General features: G+C 37.2%; 1 protein-coding gene across 1 annotated transcript in view; it reads right to left on the reverse strand.

The window, feature by feature from the left end:
• LOC145303488 (zonadhesin-like) overlaps positions 1-15,367 on the reverse strand; it is a 181,563-nt gene that overhangs the window by 921 nt on the left and 165,275 nt on the right. The window contains exon 10 of the mRNA XM_080144907.1: positions 6,188-6,267. Within this exon, the coding sequence (XP_080001033.1) occupies positions 6,249-6,267 (19 nt within the window). The 3' untranslated portion in view covers positions 6,188-6,248. The remainder of the gene's footprint in view (positions 1-6,187; positions 6,268-15,367) is intronic.

The following is a 15,367-nucleotide window of genomic DNA, read 5'->3' on the forward strand; positions in this document are numbered from 1 at the left end:
ATGGCTATATACATTTATAGAAGTGATTATTGGTATTAATTATAAGTCCCTCTAATTTAATATTAATAGTAAGGAAATATAAACCTATGTATGTCTTGCTACATTGGCCAAGATCAAAGTGTAGTATCTGTTCTTCAGATGTGGCACTTCTGTTTCTCGTTCTCTTTCAGTGGAGGAGGAGTCCTTCACGACTGAGAAAATATTTATTTTTGTACATTTTCTCCACATTAAAAAACGACCCTGGCGTCTAACTCTGTCGCGTTGGGAGGCATTGTAAATAGGTACATTAAAGGAAGAAGGTTGGTTTCCTCGTGCGAAACTGCATGCGCGATGGCATGCTATAGCGTTTCTGATTTTTTTTTAGATGAGGATTGATTATACGTATTTTTTTTCCATTCTTTGGACTACTGTTCTCATCTTGAGATTTATTTTATCATCGTTTCGATGTAACACCCTACCCGCCTTTCTTCAAGTGTATTATGTCCAATTCGGAAATCTTTCTGTCGAACATGGGAGTCTGCACGGAATGTTGAACGGAAGCCTTTATTTATTCCAGTTGAATAGCATGTTCTCGTTCCGTCAATCATGAATGTGTAGAAATCCTAAGTAATGCACAATGGTAGTTTGAGTGTCGCCCGTACTGAGGATTGAACCTTCAACCTACAGAAGAGTAATTTTACAACTGAGTTTTATTAAATACTTTATCCAATACGCTACCAATCCTTGTGGTCAAAACGCTGTGAAAATAACATTCAAGATGAAAACAGTAGTTCATAATGCGAGAATACGAGATATGCTAGAAATTTTGTGTGTCGCTGTATGATGTTATCATTTTTTCATCGACCTACGAGCCTAGCATGAAGGCAGGATATGAGAGAAGAAAGTTGCCAGCGTTAAATCTACATGTCTCTTCCGGCAGCTAAACACTGTAAGAAGAGTCATTACCTTGAATTTTCTGATTGGTTCACAGTTGACTAATTTCAGCTCAGTATAACAGCCCTCTGTGCATACAAAATAATCCGTTGTTGCTATACTTTCGAGAGGGGGATCATGGATGGTGTTAACTTCTCCTTGTTAGAGTTGACAATTTAGTCTGGATGTTGGAGAGATAACCGTGCAACCATGACCGAAAGATGACGAATACAACGTTTACATTTAAAGTACATATTATTGGTCTTATTGTTGTATTGTGTCCATCTTACGGATAATAATGAACTCTTTCACTCATTCTAAACACCAGGAGAATATGTCTTTCGGCGTTAGCAAACCGGTTATGCACGAGTCTTGCACATGTGCAGTCGGACTGACGTATAACCATAATCTTTATTTGATTTTTTTTTGTTCAACAAAAACATAAACAAAACATAAACATAAACAAAACAACTCATAAAAATCTCTCTATATTCTTTTTTCATTTTAATATATTTTCATAGAAATTTTCCTGTTATGTCACAAAAAACTATTTTCTTTACGTCACAAGTGTCACGCTTATACATTAATTCCATAGCTAATCTAACATACTGACCCAACGGGTTACGGGTAGTCTAGTATGAAATAAAGAACACCAACAAAAAAGAATACAGACGTAAGATGTAATTCATAGGTTTTTATCACTTTAACCTAAATTTGAAGACTTTTGGCTACAAAGTCGTTAATTTTATCGGAAATCACTTTTTTTTCTTTTTTTTTTAAAATCAATTTTACGGAAAAGTAACCTTTTTTTTTTGATGCCCGAAAAAAAATTGGCTATTGTATTAGGTTGGTGCAAAAATAACGTTGTTTTTTTTATTGAAGTTGAATGTCAAAAACGACATTATTTTTGCACCAACCTAATAAAATGATACATTCTGGATGATTAATGGAACACAAGTTATTGTTTTACCCAAAGCTGAGGGGGTGTTGATTCATACATTTTGCACACATGATTAGTGCGTAAATCACCACACCAGTGACACCACGTATTCAGTAAGATTTGAACTCGACACACACCGCGAAGCTATCTACAAAGCAGATCACACAATCCCGAGAGAAATTTGCATACACGTGAAAATACAAGGAAAGAAATTTCTAAAGAGAAACAACAAAACGGCCGCGGAAATAGAAAAAAAAATTCTAACGCAGGACATTACCATTGATGCTCTCCCTCAATTTCTCACTATACCGTCAACACAATATGAACAGACACCATTATTTCTAACACAATCTAAGGCGTAGGAACAAAATAGCTTTAAAAGCTCCCCCCCACTTCTCATGTCAAGAATATGTTTCTATATAATAACGTTTAGAAACTTATTCTTAATATGAGGAGGACGGAAAAGCCTTTGTTTACTATACTGTACCTTCATCCAATCTAATCGACTTATTGTAATTTTTATCCTTGTATTTAAAGATAGTTGTATTGGTAAATTGGATATCGAGGTGAACTGACGACCTTGTAAAATAGAAAAGCAAGAGTCTTATGCTAACATTTAATAACAACTTTTTTTGGTTATGTTTGACTTGCAGAAAAAGGTTAGTAGAGGAAATAGTTCTTGTGCAGAGACATAGATAAAAGATTAGACAGATATGTTGAAGGAGAGTGTTGCTGGTCTGAGAGCAGGAATGAGAGAGAGAGAGAGAGAGAGAGAGAGAGAGAGAGAGAGAGAGAGAGAGAGAGAGAGAGAGAGAGAGAGAGAGAGAGAGAGCTGTGTTTGTTTTAACCTTTATGCACTACGCCACGTGTTCATCTCGCCAGGGAGATAGTATCTGATTGGGCAAGTCAGAAAAGAATCAACACTGAATTTGCAAACCAAAAATATTCAAAATCTTAAGCCGCAAGTATATGCTACTCCTGCTGCTGCAACCTGGTTACCCTATGACTCATAAACTGGCTTAAAAATTCAGGAAAATGAAACCATAACAAATCGTAAATGGGTGGGCAGTTACTACAACAACAGCAACATCAGCACCAACAGCAGCAGAAACCGCCATAGCTATGTCTGAAATACTTGCTTGACTCTTTTAAGATTTAACCAATCAGAAGCAATCTCTCATACGATCAGAGCACTGATCCCGGAGGTCATTTAAGGGAGTGCACCCAGGCTTTTCGATCAGTTTAGCCGCGAGAAGGCTCAGCTGTGTATCCAACTCACGTTACTCAGTTCAATCACCGAACGGCGTAAGCCATGCCCACAAACAAGTAATCATTGTTGATAATTCTTTTTCTGCTTAAAAAATGACGGATATTTTTGTGCTTGCCCAAAACGTCCCTTAATTCAGACGTTCGACATTTCTGTACAACGAAATTGACGCATGCAGTTTTAAAGATTGGTTTATATTAAAGGTAATACGATCAGCTAACACTTCAGCTAGTCGTACAGACATTCGTTTTTGCTTCGCGGAATTATACTACCTTTTTATTGGCGGTAAGTAAACTAGACTTTATTTTCTTACGCAAATATGAAACCATTAAATCTTTTTTATTTTCCAGTCACATTAGTATTGCCTATTAAAAAGAAAAAAGAGAGAAGATTAAATGAACTTTGTGATTTAGTAATTGTCTGTATATTTTTGTGATTTAGATATAACAGTTTCCCTCCTTACGTTGTCCTCTTTTAACATTAAATTCTTAAAAGAAATCTTATTGCCATATCAGACTTTAACAGAGTAGATAGGGTGTAATATTTTAAAAGAATTTCGACAATATTATCTCAGAAGAGATCTTGGCTTCATATCGATTGTCTTTTTTTAGAACGGCTTTAAATATCAGATTCTGATTTTCGTAGTTCTGCTTTTAACGTGGCAGATGACAGGTTTTATTTTCGATGATAAATGTGCACTGGTCCCTTGCGAGGACAATACGAAATACGCGAAGAGCCCGATACTCACACAAGATAATTTTAAGACGTTAGCCGACACGATTTCTTATGACTATAGGCTATTATTCAAAGACGTTAGTGTTTGAATATATGGTTAAGTGTTAGTTTTCTTCATTTAGAATTGCTTTAAAGCTGTACTGCTCACCCATTTTACGACCAAATTTCAAACAATTTTTACATTTCATATATCACCTTCTCATCTGTATTTTGAAATAAAAAAAATTAAATTTTCGTCCATAAAAAAGTTATAATAAAATTACTGGTGTTCAAAAGTCTTCAGAATAAGTAAAAAACGTGAGAGACGGTTTCTTCTGATTGGCTGTTGGTTAACATAGCAATTTTTGCGTCGTGGACACCTTCATAAATCATAGCGAAAATGTGGCTCGCATGCCATCTTATTTGGATTATATAGAAAGAGTTAACAAAAGTGACACTCTTTGCCGTTCTAGGGATGAAAATCTTTCGCTTACGACGTCACCCGTTAATTCTGTTTCTCTCTTTTTTGTCCTTATTCATTTACTTAATTATGTCTTTTATTTGATTTCTTTTTATTTAGTCAATAGATTGTTTACAATGCGTATAATATTGAACGCAAAAAGAAAATATTATTTCAAAGCAAAGCCTGGAAAAATCATGGATTACATTTAAAAATGCGAGCATGAAAAGTAATATGGTTAAGATTAAACTTTAAAAGTAAAGGGATTAGTTAATAAAACTGGAAAAGAGTTATACAAGATCCTCTAGTAAAAATATAATAAATTGATAAAATATTGCAGCATTAAGAATTTATATATAAATGTCAAATATAATTAAAAAAAAATTCTTAATGCTGCAATATTTTAAGTTATAAATTTACTATATTTTTTTTTAACTAGAATGTCTTGTCTTTTTCTTTTCCAGTTTTAACAACTAGTTTATTTACTTTTCTAAGTTTAATATTAACAATATTACTTTTCATGCTCGCATTTTCTATGTAATATTCAAACGGTTAACTTTTATTTACGAGTTTGTTTAATTTTTCAAGCGGCGAGATGTAAATTAATTGCCCAGTAAAAAAACAAAAAACAAAACAAAAAAACAAACAAACAAAAAACAACAAAAAACAAACAAACGGTAACGTTAAATCAACGAAGAAAAATTTTCTTGGAACTTAAAGGACCAAAATGATAATATTTGGACGATGTCGTGTTGATGCTATTTAAGTTAAAAACATAAAATTAGACAGAACGTGTTAGTCGGTGCTGACAATGATTTGTATGTACTTTTTATTTATTATACTAGTAGTGAGGTCACGATGCAATTCGAATGACCGTCAAAAAAGCGACTGGGTTGAATAGTTACCCTCTTCTCTCTCTTGAATTTCATTTTCAAAAGCAAGTAGAGTTTTCGCAAGAACGTGTTAACTCAATATTTTTCAACCAATAAAAATCGTTTTAAACCTCAAATCTATCGGGCCTATGTCAAATTAACCAATCTTATAAAACAGTGACCGGGTCAACGAAACCAGAGTTTTCTAGCCAGTTCACCCGAAGGACGGAATAATGTACTTTCATAACTCCCACGTGTCTTTGGCCGGAAGAGGTTAAAGAATGAACGCTTCAAGATTTATGTTCAAGCTCCATCACCTCACGCACACCTATACACTGACAAGATAAATCAATACACACACAGTGCCACGCTGCCAATTGCTCACACACGCAGAAGACTCACATACGAATATTCGCGCTAACAAATATATAGACATACACATCCTAAGCTCTCGTATCTTATTCGCAGAACATTCTTAACCAAAACATGAATTGCCATAAACTTCTCCAAATCAATATTTCTGACTAAAAGCATTTATCTTTTTGTGAACTTATAGAAATGTTTTATTTATTGATTATCTTTTTCTTGATAATTTTTATTTTCAAAACCTTTTTCATGTTAAGCCAGCACATGCTAGTGAGTGACTCTAATATTAGCCAAGGTTTCATTTATTTCCATTTTAACCTGCATATATCCTCCATGCTTTTCCTTCGCTATAATGTAACTTTTATGGCTAATTTATATTTAATTGTGGAATGGTTCTTGGTAATATAGAATGACACTATCATTGTCCAACACGACTTTACATTAGCACCCATGAGGTTTGATGGACACCACATATTTGCACCCTTGACGTTCGAAAGATACGTCTGCACACCCTTAAGATATCATATTAGATAATCTGACGATCGACTCAGCCGTCTTTTCCCATAATTCACACGTCACATCCAGTCAGGTTAATTTTCCTACAAATTTTATATTCCAAGTTCACTTCAGTTAATATATCATAAAACAATACTTACTTAGCATGAAAAACCATTCCAATAGCATTTCAATATATTTTCATTTTGTCGTTTGCACAAATCACGGTAGTTTGTTGCATCTGTAGAGCGGAACAACAAAAAGACACATTTTTATAATAAAGTTTGTTGTAGTATAAAAGAACATACCTCGGATACGGTTTTACAATCTATGTACGACAAATTAAGACATGGCAAATGTATGAAAAAGCATGACAACTGCTTCTGCTGATTCTGTATTCGTGTGATATTTATGCACGACAAATTAAGGCACGACAAATTAAGGCATGACAAATTAAGGCATGACAAATTGCTCTTGTCATTTGCTTTTTAAGCTAAAAATTTTTGTTAAAAAAATAAACACATTTTTCAGATAGGAGAAATATTTAAAAAGAACGAGTCAAACATAAATAGTAAATGTTCTCTTAAAAGGGGGAAAAAGAAACGTTACTTTTAAAAAATAATGAATATTTTTTTATAGTAAGTGTTTGTCGTTTCAAAAAATATTTTAATTACATTTTCACCACAAACAAGGCACATTGCCATTTTGATGTAGGAGGCTACTATCAAGGACATAAGCTACAGGGAAACTATGTAGGGATTTGGGCAGCAAGATGTCGGTTCACATTACACTTGAACTTCTACATCTCAGTACAGTTAGGGAAGCAAGAACCCAGAAGGGAATTCCAAAGTCTAACAGTTCTTGCGAAGAAACTACTGGAATAGAAGGCTCTCTTACATCTAAGGATCTCTACTGTGAAAGGGTGGGATTTTGCTGCTTGTCGGGTTTGTCGAGGGAGTACAAGTGTTTGCAGTTCTTCAGAGTATTCACCGTTAAAGTACTTGTAGAACAGGCAAACGAATGCAACATTTCGTCGATGGGACAGAGGCTGAAGCTTAGATGACAGTTCAGGACCTATCAGATTGACAACTCTCTTTTGAACCTTGTCTAGGAGCGAGAGACTAGTAGCAGATGCACCAGCCCAAATATGACAATAATACTCCATACATGGGCGAATAGTGGCCCTATAAAGGTACAGGATACTTTCGGGCGTTAGTAGCTTTCTAGCACGGTAGAGAGAACCTACCTTCTTCACAACGGTCCTGGCAATGTTCTCAATGTAATTGTTCCAACTCATGTTTCCTGTGAACTTAGGCCGAGGAGTTTAAAAGGTTTACTTTCAGATAAAGAGTCGTTGGCCATTGCTATTATTAGTAGAGAAGGTTTCTTGTAATTATTGAAGGAAACGAGTTTAGTCTTGGCAGCATTGAATGTGACCATCCATTTTTGTCCCCATTCCTCTACAGATTGGAGGTCTTCCTCTAGTGTTTCTACCACTTCTTTAGATATGTGTTCATATGTTTTCCTGTCGTGTTTTTTATACAGCGTAGTGTCATCAGGATATATACCCATCTCACAGAAAATTTTGCCAGGGAGGTCATTTATGAATATTAGGAATAATAGACGTCCAAGAATAGACCCTTGAGGCACTCCTGCACTATTGTTTAGATGTACGATCGTCGAGCACAACCTGGATTTTTCGCTTATCTAAGAAGGATTTAATTATGTTATGTATTCTTCCAGTGATACCGTATGATCTGATTTTCCTGAGACGACCTTCATGCCCTACCCTGTTAAAAGCCTTAGACACATCTAGAGCTACCGCTCTACCCTCCCCTGCTTAGCCCAGTGAATAGTATATATGTTCAGAGATTATAGTTAGGATGTTTGCTGTGGAACGGGCTTGCCTAAATCCATATTGTTGGTCGGTCAGAAGTTTAGCATCTTTTTTCTTTTTTTTTTTTTTTTACATAGGTGTCTCCACTTATCAAGGCCGATAGGCCACTCAAGGATAAGGGTTAAAGAGTGGAGAGTAGTCAAAAGGACAATATAGTAATCGATAGTAATGGAAGTTCGGTAAATTTGTTAACTTAAGTGGAACGGTTCATCAGAAACTTGTTCACGTTGGACTTGAAGACAACCATATTATAGGCAGCTAGAAAGCTGGAAAACGGAAGACAATTCCACAGGCGTGCAGTTCTAAGAAGGAAGCTTTGATCATGGAATCCATGTTTAGGTTTAGGCACAGATAAAGAGTGGGGAAAATTATTGATAATATTTTCAACTAGTCTAGTGTTTCTTGTGAAAGTTTGGCGAGGGAGGACCATAGATTGAAGCTCAGTCGAACACTTTCCATGAAAATAACGATAAAGCAGAGACAAACTCGCAACATCTCTTCTGTGAGATAGAGGTTGCAGCGAAGAGAAAAGGACATCTCCCACCAGGCCACGAAGTCTATTTTGAACCCTATCAAGGCAGGACAAGTCTTTTCTAGCAGCTCCTGCCCATATGTGGCAACAGTATTCCATCCTTGGACGTATCGAGCTCTTATTTAGATAGAGAATTGCATCAGCAGTGAGATATCTACTGGATCGATAGAAGGGTCCCACCATTTTTCCAGCGGCCTTAGCAACAGATTTGATGTACGTATTCCATTTAAGATCAGGAGTAAAGGTCAAGCCCAGAAGCCTGTCAAAACTTGAGGCCTCCCCAAGACGAGAGCCATTCATTTTAATTGATGCCAGATGAGGATCAGAACGTTGATGATGTAAAGATAGAACCTTGGTTTTAGATGCATTAAAAGTAACCAACCACTCCTTTCCCCATTGTACAACGTGATCAAGATCAGAGGAGAGAGAATTGGAGAGAACTTGGTCGTTTACTGACTTAGATGTGCTACCATAGATGGTAGTGTCGTCAGCAAAAATTTCTACGAATGATGTAAGGATGTGATTTGGAAGATCATTAATGTAGATCAGGAAAAGAGTTGGGCCCAGGAGCGACCCCTGAGGGACTCCAGCATTTATACTGTGAGCTTCTGATTTTTGCCCATCAACTACTTCTCTTATGAACCTATCAGAGAGAAATGATTTAATAATTGAGAAGACATTTCCAGCTATACCATAGCTGGGGATCTTGTGATGTAAACCTTTATGCCATACCCTATCAAAGGCCTTTGATATGTCAAGAGCAATTGCCCTAGAAAGGTTGCCTCTGTCGAGAGATTCGCTAATCCTATCATCTGTAGTAAATACTTACAAAAAATACAATGAAAAGTAAATATTGCAATAAATTATTTAATTCCCTGCTAAATCTCGTCCGGCCAGTCTAAAAACAAAAACAAAAAAACAAAACAAAAACAAAAACAAAAACAAACAAAAGACTTGTTTGTTTTACAAAAATTTTAAGCGGATTAAAAAACAGGCTGTAAGTGCGTCTAAATTAATGTAGTTTGCTTCTCGTTGTTGTTGACATAAGAATCCCAGGTTGTTAAATATTGCATGAATAGCGTACCAGCAGAAGTAATTTGTCGTACTTTGTCATACTTTATCGTACCTTAATTTGTCGTACACAATTAGTATAGCCACTGCAGATTCAATGCAATGATACGAATTCTGCAATCGGGTGGGAATAATATTTAGCCATTATACATCAACCTGAAATTATTATCTTTAAGGTAAAAAAAATGTACAAGCAAAAATAAATTTGCGACGCATAATTGGGATGTTTATCCTTGAAAGAGATTTCAATTTTCACACGGAAAAAGTATAGATTAATCTTCATAGATAGGCAATAAAAGTGGGAGCAACAGGTTTTGGAGAGAAGGAAAAACAACCGTGTATATCAATTTTCCAGTTTTAGTTATGCAAGTAATGAAGAAAAATATACAGATTCGTGGTGAACCAAGTGCAAAAGAGATCCAGACAATTGCACTTAAGGGAACAGCGAGGATACTAAAAAGAGCTCTCGGTTGGTTTCAATAAAAAGCAGGGCAATGTTGGCAGCTGGTTTGGCTGTCCTATACCCAGCATTACAATCTTCAAAGACTGGAAATGGTGAAGGTGCAGAATGAAGGGGATTTGCAAATATGTGCATTCGTGAAAATTTAGCCGAAAAAGATTGTTCAGTTAACTGCCTGTGCACATGCATTCGTCATTTCTCCCGATAGAGCATTCTAATAATATTTACTTCCTCCCCACCACGTAAAATTGTGGCACAAGGCATGAAAATGGGGCGATGGTGAAAGTAAACGCATCTGAAGGAAGGGACACCCTGGCTCCTCAAAAACTAGTCTGACCAATCGCATCGACATTTTCCCTAGTAGGTATGCCTCAGACTGTTGGCTATAAATCAGTCCCTTGTTAAAAAGTGAAAGTAAATCCTTGGATGGTGTAACCCCTAAAACAGAACAGAACTATGCTATGCCTTATTCCGATAATAAAAAGACTGATACCAACAACGTATTCTCGCCTTGTCTTGAAAACAGTCGGCTAACCAGAAATTCTGAATGAACGTTGGGAGCTTAATACAAAAACAGTTTTAAACGGACTCGTCAGCATTCACCGGTAGGGGTGCCTCAGTCGACCGACAATAAAGAAAGCCGGTAATACTAGCTCCTGCAAGATGTACTTTTGTCTCAGAGCGTGCGGGTTGTATTGTTGCTGTAATGTTACGCGTATCACTAGCAACAAGATCTGCTTGTGTCTTTTAGGTGTCATAGGCAATTGTCAACGTAATGTGTATTTTCTCTGCTTCTCTGTTTCTTTCTCTAGTAGCGGTTCCATTAGTTATGTCACATTAATTTTGTATATCCTTCGGTGCTGCACTGATGAGCTGTGATACAGCGAAACAGTACTGTATGTAGATGACTGCAAATGCTCCCTATCTTGGGTTGAGCATATTGGGAAGTGAAATAACAAACTGCTATTAGTGCACAAAGCAATGTTCTTTATGTAAACAAATAGAGCTTAGGCGTTTGGACAATGTTTATACATTGTAATTTCGCATACCCATCTTAGCAGCAGCCAAATAGCGTAACGGTTAGAAGCGCTGACTGTTTCCTAGGCAGTCGAGTTTCAATCCTGGCTTGAGGTAGCTTGTAGTCTAGCCACATTGATGAGCTGTGATACAGCAAAACACTACTCTATGAGGATGACATGTATTAACTGCCTTTAGTAATCCACATATTTAAACTAGACAGCCAACCCCAACCATCACGTATTTAGATTTGCAAGTTTTTTTTAAAAATTTATTTTGATTCTTCTACAGAATTTGAACCGAACCAAACCGATTTTTATCAAGCTAAACCTAAACCGTAAGTTAGGGTTAGTTTTGTGTTAAGTTGGAGTTGGCGATAAAACAACTTATGTAGAAGTAACCTATTTTTTCATTGCTCTACAGGGAACAAGTTTTTTTTCTTCTGAAGAGATCATCGCTTATCAAAACGCAGAGACAACTATAGGATAAGGATTAATAAATGTTTGGTAGACGGTGAGACACCATCGTGATGATCAATAATGGTGGAACTATTATAGTGTTTGATCATATAAGAAGAACAAGAACTTATTTACTTAAAAATAACCATGTTATAGTCAGCTGGACAGCACCCCCACGGACGAAAAGATGGAAAGAAAATTTGCTCGTGGAATTTTAATTTTCGTTTAGTTTTTGGCACAAATAGAGAGTTCGGGAAATTGTTGATAGTTGTCTTGCGCGAGCTGGACCATACTTCATCTTGATAAAAAAAAGTCTGGTAGTTTGATGGTTTTGGTATGCCCAATAGGTGATCGGAATCATTGTCAAGGATGTATTCTCGGCTGCGATGGAAAATGTTAAACGGAACCGGAAGTTAATGATTACAAAACAAAACCGGATATTCTTAAGATGCCACACTTTTATTGAACTTAAGCTTGACAAACCAAACCGACAGACAAACGTAGAGAGCCTCTTTTTGGACAATGTACAAATTCTATCTCTCTATATAATAAAACAGAAACATTCGACAAAATACAAGTATAGCTTCACAAATGCTGCCACCACACACAAATCGAACATGGTCACACTACATGTCAATATTAGATGCATATTTTTCGGCCATTATCATTCGATTCTATTCGCTATTTATTTGCTATATTATTTCCGAAGAGAGTAACTATTCAAAACAAGTAACAGCAAACCGTGGTAGGAGGATGACTCACCCACTTAATATTTTCTACTGAGACTCTCTTTGCTAAAACCGGAGCAAATATTTCATATTTTAAGCTTGCCATGATTCACCGTATTTAGTTTTGTCATTACGTGCTTTTACTTTTCACTTGCGACTCAATTGCTGCGAAAATAATGAACGACCTTTTTCACATTCACTTCTGCTTACAAAGGCAATTTTATTAGCTATTCAGACATAACCGTCCATTCCAGAATTCGCTTTTACCGAACACAATAGAAGGACTTTATTCACACTAAACATGACCACCAGCGCGTTCATTAGTTATCTGTTTCTGTATATTACAAACACCGTGTCACAACAGATTTAATTGCGTTTTCCATAGAATTTTTAGTTTACTCTTACATTGACCTTCACTTCCGCTCGATGTATGTGTTTTGAGATAGGAGTGCCTGACATAAACAAATGTTTGATGCCAACTTCTCCGAGAATAAAAGGCCAAAAAGGCCGATTTACACAATTAGGCCACACTTTTCGAAATAAAAGGGGGGAAAATCGCGGTCAAATGCAACATTTTTAAAATTTTTTTATTGATATGTCATATACAAAAACTAACTAAACATATCGAAGCTATTACCTCTCGGCTATATTGCAGATGTTTACTCCCATATATTTCCGTCTTTCTCTTCGTAAGTATTTTCATATTGTTTTCTTGGCAGTGAAGCAAAGACGTTCTCTGTGCAATTGAAATCATGGACTTTTTTTTTTTTATATTACATTTTCACCCCAAACAAGGCACATTGCCACTTTGGTGTAGGGGGCTACTATCAGGGGAAACAACTACTGGGGTACTATGTAGGGATTTGGGCAGCAAGATATTGGTTCACGTTGCACTTGAATTTCTGCATGTCAGTACAGTTGGGGAAGCAGTGACCTGGAATGGAATTCCAAAGTCTAGCGGTTCTGAGGAAGAAACTACCGGAGTAGAAAGATCTTTTACATCTAGGGATCTCTACAGTGTGGGAGTGGGATTTTACAGCTTGTCGGGTCTGTCGAGGGTGTTCACGTTGTGGGGGCACAAGTGCTTGCAGTTCATCAAAGCATTCACCATTAAAATACTTGTAGAACAGGCAGAGGGATGCAACGTTTCGTCGATGGGACAGAGGCTGAAGCTTAGATGCCAGTTTAGGGCCTATCAGATTTGCGACTCTCTTTTGAACCCTGTCAAGGAGCGAGAGACTAGTAGCAAATGCACCAGCCCAAATATGACAGCAATACTCCATACATGGGCGAATGGTTGCCTTATAGAGGTACAGGATACTTTCGGGTGTTAGTAGTTTTCTAGCATGTTTCCTGTGAACGTTAGGCCAAGGAGCTTGAAAGACGTACTCTCAGATAAAGAGTCGTTGGCCATTGCTATAGGTGGTAGAGAAGGTTTCTTGTAATTATTGAATGAAACTAGTTTAGTCTTGGCGGCATTGAACGTGACCATCCATTTTTGTCCCCATTCCACTACTGATTGGAGGTCATCCTCTAGTGTTTCTGCCATTACTTTAGATATATGTTCATTTGTTTTCCTGTCGTGCCTGCTATAGAGCGTGGTGTCATCCGCATATATACCCATCTCAGAGGCAATTTTGTCGGGGAGGTCATTTATGAATATCAGGAACAGTAGAGGTCCAAGGATAGATCCCTGGGGCACTCCCGCATTTATATCATATTGTTTAGATGTCCGACCGTCGAGGACAACCTGGATTTTTCTCTTATCTAAGAAGGATTTAATTATGTTAAGTATTCTACCAGTGATACCGTATGATCTAATCTTCCTGAGGAGATCCTCATGCCATACCTTGTCAAAAGCCTTAGATATATCTAGAGCTACCGCTCTGCCCTCTCCCGCTTTGTCCAGTGAATGGTATATGCGTTCAGAGATTACAGTGAGGATGTCTGCTGTGGAACGGGCTTGCCTAAATCCATATTGTTGGTTGGTCAGAAGTTTAGCATCTGTAAGGTGCTGGACTAGAGCATGGTTAATTAAGGTCTCAAATATTTTGGCAAAAAGTGGGAGGAGGCTAATAGGGCGATAATTTAATGGGTCAGTTCTTTCGCCAGAATTCTTGAATACTGGTACAACAGAAGCAGTTTTCCAACAGCCCGGAAAGCAAGATTCATTAAGGCATTTGTTGAAGAGTTTGGAGAGAACTGGAGCTACTTCAGCTGAGCACTTTTTTAATAGCACAGCTGGGATGAGATCGGGTCCACATGCTTTTGAAGTGTCAAGGTTTTTTATGATAGCATGCACCTGAGCAGGGGTGATTTTCAGATCGTCTAGCGTGACATCTGTCCGCATAGGAAATTGAGGTAGGGGGTGGTTGGAAAGGTCCAGTGTGGAGTTTGAGGCAAACCGACTGGCAAGCATGTTAGCCTTTTCGGTTGCTGAGCAAACAACCTCGTGATTGTTTGTTAGTGGGGGAATTGTTGATTGCCCATTGTTTACTACACTGTTGTAGATTTTCCAGAAGTCACGAGTTCCTAGTTTTTGTGCTTCGATGCGTTTTTTAGTGGTTTCCGTAAATTCCCTCTTAGCTGTCGCTATTTCTTTCTTAACGTTACTTCTAGCTTCTATGTACTTCTGTCTGTTTGAACTGGACTTATGTCGGTTAAACCTGTGGAATGCATGCTGCCTTTGAGCAATGGCAGTTGCGCAAGTCGAAGTAAACCATTGAGGAGAGTGGGGCTTGCTATAGAATTTCCGCATGGGAACATGTGCTTCGATTGCAGTTTTGAACCATTCAGTGGTCTCGTTTGCACACTGTTCAGCAGGAAGAGAAAAAATATTTCCCCATGGGGCGTCTCTGATAAGATCTCTGATGACTTCCCAGTCAGCCTTATTATAATATCTCGTTGTTTTGAGCACTGGCTCTTCAGTTTTGGGTCTAGAGTTTAGGGCGATTTCAACCATTATCACTGCATGATCAGCGTTCCCAAGTGGGCTGTCGGCTTTCGTTATACTTCCTTTATAAGTTTCCGTGCAAAATCATTTTTTTTTATTTTGATACTTGCACTAGGACACGTTCATAATACATTATACTATTTACATAATTTTTAGAGCGTTCCAAAAGACTTTTATCAATATTTAAAACTGTTATGTTTAATTTAACTGTCGATCCCACCCCGC

This window comes from Euprymna scolopes, chromosome 19 (genome assembly GCF_053919585.1).
Source record: "Euprymna scolopes isolate OS-2025 chromosome 19, ASM5391958v1, whole genome shotgun sequence".
Classification (NCBI taxonomy): domain Eukaryota; kingdom Metazoa; phylum Mollusca; class Cephalopoda; order Sepiida; family Sepiolidae; genus Euprymna; species Euprymna scolopes.